Genomic DNA, 9154 nt, shown 5'->3' with positions numbered 1-9154 from the left:
TCCATCGTGATTACAGTTTGAAAAATGGTTTCAAACGCGCTGTGCAACGAAAAATGAAGTAATCCATAATATAACAACGAAATAATAATAATGACGAAGATGAGAGACACATTTGTGTACTTGTATATTTAGAAAACTTGTACCGTTTGTTAGATTTATCGATAAGTGTATATATGCGACGCGATGGAAAGAGAAGAATTCGTATAAAATTTTATTTATTTCAAATCGTATTTCTCATCATTACTTTTCTATAATTTTCCCGGGAAAATTATGATAACGAATCGTGTGTGTTTTTAATTTTTTTTTTTCTCCGCCTACATTAGTATTCAATCCTTTGTATAAAAAGAAAATGAAACCAAGAAAGAAAGAAAGAAAGAAGGAAGGAAAGAAGAAGAAGAAAAAAGAATAAAATGAAAAAAAAGGCTGAAATGCACAGCTACGGTGCAATAAATGATTTTTTTGTATCACGTTCATCATAATACACTTATTAGCCGTACGTAAATGAAAATTATGTAAAAACGTGTTTTGGTGGGATTTTGTTTGCAGTAACGTCGTTACACCACTCGCGACTATGATGTCAGATGTTGTACAGGATGGATCGTCACATTACTTTCCTCGCCTTCCCCCACCCCACACCCAATCCGCCACTACTACCGCCACTACTACCGCCACCGTTCACCACCCACCACCCAGCCCCTTTCAATTCGTCTCTTTTTTACGTTTGATACTTTGCTAAAGCTCGTGCTCTTTTAAAGTTACGACGATCGATCCTGCGTTACAACAGCGAAAAAAATAAACAGATATTTGTGATAAGCAAGTTTAAACAATCGAAACGAGATGTGCAAAATACGAACGACGCTTGTAAATAGAAACAGTTTTTTTTTGTTTTTTTTTTTTTTTGTTTTTTTTTTTGTTTTTTTTTTTTGTTTGTTTTAATTAATTAATAGTTAGAGAGTTTTTACACATAAGCATAGCCACGCAGCGAGTGTGTATTATTACGTTTTAACCCGGACATCCTAGGGATTCCGTAGACGCTTGTGATCTTATTTACTCTGTGAATATGTTATAGGTATTATAATCTAGGAGAAGGCTTGGAATTTTGAAAATTTCCTTCGAGCTTCCCTGATTCTGAGTTTTGACAAAATTTTATGCCATGGTCGGAGAGTTAAATAGTCTTTCTTTTTTTTTTTTTTAATTCTCGCAAATTTTCAAGCACTCAAAATTTACGGAGCCCCGAGCTCTTTATTATTATTTCTTTTATCACACCTTCTTAAAAGCAGCGATGGATTCTTTTTTTACGCGAAACGTCTCTTTGGCGGCGGGGTTCACCTCCTGCCCCGAAGATGAGATTTTAAACACGTGCAGAATATTCTCCCAGCTTTTGAATTCGGTAATGGAATATTTACCACACAGGCTCCTTGCAAAAGCTCCGGGACGAATTTTAGCCACACGGAACAACCAACTCTTGCATCCAATAACATCGTCATTATTCTATACAAAAGAAGGATGAATTTGGTTAAATTGTTATGAATCCTCGTGAAATCGATTATCGAGTGGAGGAATCCAATACCATTGATATTTGTTTCCTTTAGCTTTTCAACAATCTTCACAATTCGCTGGATTTTTTTTCTTTTAGTTTTCCAATTGAAGAGATTTAAATGCTTATCTTATATTTAACAAGCAGTTTTTGATTGGATAGAGAGTGAGAGAGAGTGAGAGAGAGAGAGAGAGAGAGAGAGAGAGAGAGAGAAAAGAGCAAGCAAGTATATTGTGCGAGCTGCACGTTAAAGACTGAAATGCCAGGCATATTATTTTGCGATATAAATAAATAGTCAATCTCTGTTCCTCGTTTCCTGACGCCTGCGAAGCGGGATGGCGAATAGTATTTTTTTTTTTTTGGCTGCACGTTAAAGACTGAAATGCCAGGCATATTATTTTGCGATATAAATAAATAGTCAATCTCTGTTCCTCGTTTCCTGACGCCTGCGAAGCGGGATGGCGAATAGTTTTTTTTTTTTTTTGATATTTTTTTTTTTTTTTATTGTATACTTTCTAGTTTTCTGTGTAATGTTTTTTTCTCTCTTCTTTTTTTGTAATAAATTCCTTTGCGAGGCAATAGACATACAAAATATTGTAAATAATTCATGAAAAGTAATGGGGCTCTGGAACGTATTTTTTTTTTTTTTTTTTTTTTTTGTTTTTTTTTTTTTGTTTTGTTATAATTCTCCCTCCATAAGCCCACGGGGGCAGGGAAGATATCCGATGAAGAAAGGGAAACAAATTTATAAAGATAACACCGTACGAGCGAGAAGCGACGAATACATTTTAAGAGGATTAAGCTCGTACTCATATTCGTAATAATAATATTAATATTAATAATAATAATAATGATAATAATGATAATAACGATAATAACGATAATAACGATAATAATAATAATAGTAATAGTAATAATAATAATAATAATAATAATAATAATAATAATAATAAAAAAATTATCGATATTTAACTTCTCTCCTCACATTGTAAATAATACGAAATATCCAGACAGCATGATTGAATGTGCGACCAATTAGCATTTTATATCTCGTGCCTTTTGAGCGACGACGACATGATGTTGTGCGCATCGAAATTTAACGACGATGGCACGATTGTGCAATTGTGTCTTCTACGATGTATTACAAATTACATTTCATTACAATAGCTACTTTCTGTGGAAACCGCTTGCATTAAAAGTAACATAAAATTATAAATCGTTCAAGTTTGTTATTTTCGACACTTGTAATGTTAATATAGCGAAGTTTTTGCAAGAAGATTAAATTTTTAATAAATAATGATGGCTTTGCATAAAAATCCTGCCTGATCTTTTCATTTCGACTTACTAAAGAGAATTCAGGGAACCTCGTGATCAACGGTCGGTCAATGTGGAACGCTTCTGGTAAGTTCAACATATCCACCTTAATAATGTAGACATCTGCTTTATTAAAACAAGATAACCTCGACTTTTGCGCCGGGTTTGGCATTATTTTTTTCCTTAAAGCTGCGTCTCGTCAATGATCGAGGCATTAGTAATCGATGATTGAGAAAAACATTTTTTACAATCTTATCTTATTTCCCAAGACTTGATTTACGCGTTATTTTCAGAATTTTACAAGTTCAGATTGGCAAAATGTATAATTGAAGCATTGTATTTTGAATTTTTTCGTTTCTCTTTTTTTCTATTGGACTGTAACGTAAAAAGAAAGATAGAATTGAAATATGGATAAGCTTTAAATTCGAAATTCCGAAATTACTCTACAATACGAATGACAATGAATATGTCATTGTCACTCGATATTTATATTATTATCTACGAAAACAATGGCTCGATTATACGACTGCGCGTAGCTCTGTGCGTGCGTGCGTGCGTCCGTGTGTCTAAAATAATAATAATAATAATAATAATGAATAATAATAATAATAATAATAATAATGATAATGATAATAATAATAATGATAATGATAATTATAATTATAATGATGATAATAATAATAATAATGATAAGGGGAAGCAACATACCTTATAATTATATGGATGACAAAACAACTCGAAGCAGATAAGCTTTCTATTTACGAAAACACGTTCATTCCTTTCTTAACTATCTATTGGAATTGTATGCCTTCTTTTTGAATAAATATTAATAAATTAAATTTTTTTTTTCTTTTTTTTTTTAAACACCTTTTTTTTACTTTATTAGAACACATTTCGCAAGAAGACGCATCGCTTAACGTATTAATTTCTATGCGTTGTGATATTTCGCGTGAGTTATTTGCTTGAAATTGAATTGAGCGATTTGCATTAAAATTTTACTGGTTTTGCAGTTAACGATAGAGTGTCGTATCGTAACGATATTGACGTTGGAATCGAGTTTCCCAGTCGCATCTTGGCTCGAAATAATGTCGATCGAAGATTTATCATAATGTTAAAATTAAAGACAAGACCAACCAAGCACTCAATGCCTTATTATTGTAGGATATTTTTTAACGAATGCCTCCATCCATGGAATCCAGACTCCCCCGACGTATCCTTCTTTAGCCCTTCATTTGGTTTCATTTCACGCCCCCACTAATAATTTTTAATAATTCCGTACCTCATAACAATAGCCGCTATCGAATGGATCAAAAGAAACGCGTGGAGCATCAATTCGACAATGTGCATTCTCTCTCTCTCTCTCTCTCTCTCTCTCTCTCTCTCTCTCTCTCTCTCTCTCTCTCTCTCTCTCTCTCTCTCTCAAGCCGCATATCGAACCAATCGCTCTCTTTGTTCGCGAGTGCAAATCCACCCGGAGTATAGCGAAATCCGATTAATCATCCGAAGCCTTTCCAGTTTCATTGGCGCATTCCATTCTCGGTTACATCGACCCTCTCTACAAAGTAGTTTCATCGAATTTTCCACTTGAGCCGATGGAAAATCGACGGGGAATCGCAGTGCTCGATGCATTCGGCCTCGGGAATGTCAAGTCAGCCCCATGTTGCACATTCTGAATTCCCTGTCTTGCCAAATGAATTTCGGTTTATATGCTGTGTACAGAATTCTCTTTCCCGCGCTTTCGCCCTTCCTCCTTCCTTCCTTCCCGCCTTCGTACGATTCCATACTTCATTCGATAGTAGCAGCTTATCGAGTCACGTACGAATAATTAGTTAATCAGCCAGCCTTCAACCTCCAAACACCATCAACAATCGCTGAAAATAATAATTCAAATGCCCCACGATGGCTCATTGACTCTTTCATCCTAATATTCTTGCCGCTCTTTACGGTAATTTATTGGGCAAAAAACGGCCGAATTAATCTTTATGATTAGCTTACGATAAGAGTATTGAGTGCCAGGGCTATGGGTATTAACGACGAGTAAAATTAAATAATCGTAAATAGAAAATCGATCTTACGGCAAATTACGAACGTCCCGTTTGTATTATAATTTTTCTTTTTTTCACTCTTTATTTTTCTCTTATTGATTATTATAGATTGCATTTTTAATGTAAGGTCAAGTGACAAGGGAGCAAGATCGATAGCAAGAGATTTCATATTTGTATAAAGAGTCTTCATTCGGTCTTAAAATGCCGCGTCAAATGTTTCTCAAAAATAAGATATTTATGCGATTGTGCAGTTATTTGCTTCTCTCGTGTTTGGCTGAGAGAATGGCGGGCGACTCGATCGATTTTTCTCTCGATTCTGTTAATAATTCGAAAGCCGCGAGACAACAACACACTTTTATTCCAATAAATTAATTCATCGATTATTTAGACGCGCTTACGTATCCCAAGTGTTTATCTAAGTATTATGGATAAAATATGGCTTACAATCATATTTAACGCTAGAATTTAATATATTAAAGCTTTAACAATGCATTGACAAATTATTATGATACTGATGTCATATTAATCTGCGGTAATACGTAATAGTTTACGTATAATCGTTGGTTATATAGTTTACCCAGCTTTTTGTGTCGATAATATTTCAATGTAACCGAAAGTATACATTGGAGGCCAAGAGTATAATGAGTTGTTTTGTATTTTTTTTCTTCTATTTCTTAATAATTCTCTTTGTTTTTTCTTTGTTTTGTTTTCGTTTTAGCATAATCGATGCTATATCGTATCAAATATATATATATATATATATATATATAGTTATGTTGAGCAAAGTTATTAATCTATTTGAGTTCACTGAATGTATTTGCAAGTTTTTGAAACATTCGTTGAAATAAATAATAAAAATACTCAACTTTCAAAGGTAAGATATTTTTGCATGCGGATTTATAAAGAATTCAAGGTTCTTGTAACATAAATATTTTAAAGTTTCAATGTTTTGTGAATAATTTTTTTATGTTTTTTTTTTCAATCATCTTTTAAAAAAATTTTTTTCGAATAACAAGATTTATATTTATTATTCGTATTTTATATACTCGATGAGATGTCATATTGTTGTAAACTTTTGTCACTACGTGCCATGCAAGCAGCCTAGTGTACGAACGATCTCAAATATGTTATTAAGTAAGCGGTAAATTAAAGTGGAGAAAAATTGTTTCTCTCTCTCTCTCTCTCTCTCTCTCTCTCTCTCTCTCTTCCAACCGGAGAACATATTAAAAAAGCTAATGAGAAAGAAAAATGTTTTACTACAACATGATGGAAAGCATCTTGTAATTTTATACAAAGAGGATATAAGTTACACTTTTTAATATAAGCAATTTACTTTTCATTTTATTTTCATGTTAATTAAATCATTACCATGAAATATTGAAATATAGATTAAAGTATAAAAAAAGACGCTCTTTCTCTAAGACTCGTAACACAAGTTTATAATATTCGAATTGTTTATATATACAATGGAGTATCGCTGTGTATCGCTTACATATTACTCACATTCATTATACATTTTAATATTTAACTTGAGAGATAAACAAAAATAAACTTAATCTTATCTTAAAAATTTCTGTTATTATTAAGTAAAGCTCAATAAAATCATTAACTTTTAATAGTATGTAAATTTAGATATCAACATTTTGAGTATGAGATAGAGACGCACGAGGCGTCAACCATTGGATTAATGAATGAATATTCCAAAAGAAATATTATTCACGAAATATTCGATATGAAGATGTTCCCATGCGTTATTGATCCAAGTTAAAATGATTCTTTATTATTATTATTATTATCATTATTATTATTATTATTATTATTATTATTATTATTATTATTATTATTATTATTTGAATACCATTATTATATTATTTTATGTATATGATTGTTGGTTTAGCTGATTTTTTGCATATTATGCCAGCGTAACAAGGGCTGTCGCGAGGATTGCAAAATTATCGAGGACTAAGAAGATTAAGAGATTTACGAAGAAGACATTAGGAATTAGTTGTTTTAATAATAAAGCCGAAAAATGTAATTTGTTGGTTTTTTAAAATGAATTGAATATATACAAAAGAATGTTTACTTACATAAATATCATTTATTATTCATAGAATATTTCATTAACAGCATCTACGTATCCTTTTGTTGTTTTATATAATTTATATATCAATATATATATATATATATATATATATATATATTTATATTTATATCATTTATATGTTTAATTATATGCATTTATTATACATATTAACACCATTTTAAATACGATTTTAGTACAAAATTTACAGAGAAGGGTGAATAACACATTATACGATGTATAGTTTATATTTGAATCTTCTTGTAGAGATGAATGAGACAGTTTGCATTTTGCCAAGATATACCATATACCAAAACAGATAAAATTTTTAATTGATTATTAGTAAGGTTTAGGTATACCGGCCTTTTTCACAGCAAACGATAAGTTTGAATGTTGGCTATCATTTCATTGGCAATTCGAATTATTTAAAAGCTGCGCAGAACGGAATTCAGAATTTTCAGCAGCGCGTACGGATTGCCACAGATTCCTCTGAAATCATCCGTTTCGATACTCCATACCATGGCACCTCCAAGTTTCAACTTCTTTATTAAGTCGGCCTTCTTTTTAACAGACCTACGGCAAATAAATAAAATCCCTTGTTATTGTTATTATAAAAAAAAAGAAAAAAAAAGAACAATAAAAAAAAAACGAAAGCCAGTAATTAAAGCAATTCGATTATTTTAAGTTCTTTGTTCTAATGCGAATAAAGTACGATTCGATTACATTTTCATTTTATTCATAATACTTTTTTATTTGGATATCGTAAAAATATCGTTGGCATAATATTTATTTCATACCTTTTAATTTTGCATATTTTAAAATTTTCGACTTTCGACAATTTTAGTTAATTCTTATTAAACGTTTAGTGAAATTATTTATCAAAAAATGATTATAAAGTTGAAATACTTATTATTTCGGGCTCAGACGTAAACGTTGACAAATTATATTTCGAGCTACCGATAGAACATTTTAATTTAAAAAATACTATTGTTGAAACGGTTAGAGATTAATATAAAACTTTAGACTCTAAAGACAAAACCTTTTATATTTCCTGTATCGTAAGATGATATTTTTCACGAGAGGATTTAATTGTTGAGCCCATGAGATCTTTTAAATTTATGTTCCACCTAATCATTTCAAACTATTCCTCAGCCTCGGAATATAATGTTTTATATATATATATATATAAATATAAATCAATGCGCTTATAATAAATAAACTATGCGCTTAGGCACAATTATATTAAAAATTTTATATAATATTACAAGCTGGTTTAGTGAGTGATTGTCGCGCGAGTTATTATTCCTTAGAAAATTTACTCACCAAGGATTATCATAGCTGATCCATTGATCACCCTTAACGGCATAGGGAACTTGTTGCATCCTCTCGAAATGTATATCCCAATTCTCCTTCATTTGCATTTCGCAGATTTCGTTGTATCCTAATGTCCCAGCTTCCTGAGTACTAGGACCTGGGTGTCCCGGCAATTTTGCTGGCGCCCCAATTGCCCTGTTCGTTACATTAGATAGAGTAAAAGTTTTTCCATAGAAGGGTATGCCCATGACAATTTTCCGAGGGGGCGCGCCTTGTGATATCCAGTGATTTACGCTCGAATACTTGCAAATAAAAAGCAGGTTTATTAATATATATATATACATATATATATATATATATATAATTCAAAAGCTATAATATTTTAGATATTAATAAGCAATAAATAGCTTTTAGATACATTTATGAAAAGTGAATAAATTAATAACGGCTGTCGAAAGTTTTGTCTGCCAATTTGGGATTAATTTTTTCATTCGATTAATTAACACTGTAATTTGCCGCACAATTGCTAACAATTTCCAATAATCAAGAAAGCTCTATTTTCAATCTACGTACAATGTAATTCTTGTATTATTAATTGTTTCTGATTTTTATTTCCAGTAATTATTTGTCCAGCAATTTATTTGTAAGTCATTTGGAAATTACTTTGTAAGCACGTGCTAACGAAATTGAAACACATCGCTGCCTTGAATTTACAATCGACGATATTCAATATAAATATACTATATTACATGTAATCCAATAACATTACGTCAACAAACAGTGCATATAATAATCACGATAACTTACGACGTTTAAAAGTCTTTCCTCGCCTTGTTCAAAGTAAGCGGGAAGGCGTGGATCGTT

At 31.5% G+C, this 9154-nt stretch overlaps 1 protein-coding gene across 1 annotated transcript in view; it reads right to left on the bottom strand.

Moving 5' to 3' along the window:
* Window positions 1-7387: 7387 nt before the first annotated feature.
* The window catches only part of LOC105363641 (probable chitinase 2), a 4214-nt gene continuing 2447 nt past the window's right edge, over window positions 7388-9154 (bottom strand). The window contains 3 exon segments of the mRNA XM_011501386.1: window positions 7388-7549; window positions 8300-8592; window positions 9098-9154. The exon segment at window positions 9098-9154 is cut by the window's right edge and continues 24 nt beyond it. Coding sequence (XP_011499688.1) covers window positions 7402-7549; window positions 8300-8592; window positions 9098-9154 — 498 coding nt within the window. The 3' untranslated portion in view covers window positions 7388-7401.

This window comes from Ceratosolen solmsi, unplaced genomic scaffold (genome assembly GCF_000503995.2).
Source record: "Ceratosolen solmsi marchali unplaced genomic scaffold, CerSol_1.0 scaffold3, whole genome shotgun sequence".
Lineage (NCBI taxonomy): Eukaryota > Metazoa > Arthropoda > Insecta > Hymenoptera > Agaonidae > Ceratosolen > Ceratosolen solmsi.
This window is presented reverse-complemented; position numbering and strand designations above follow the sequence as displayed.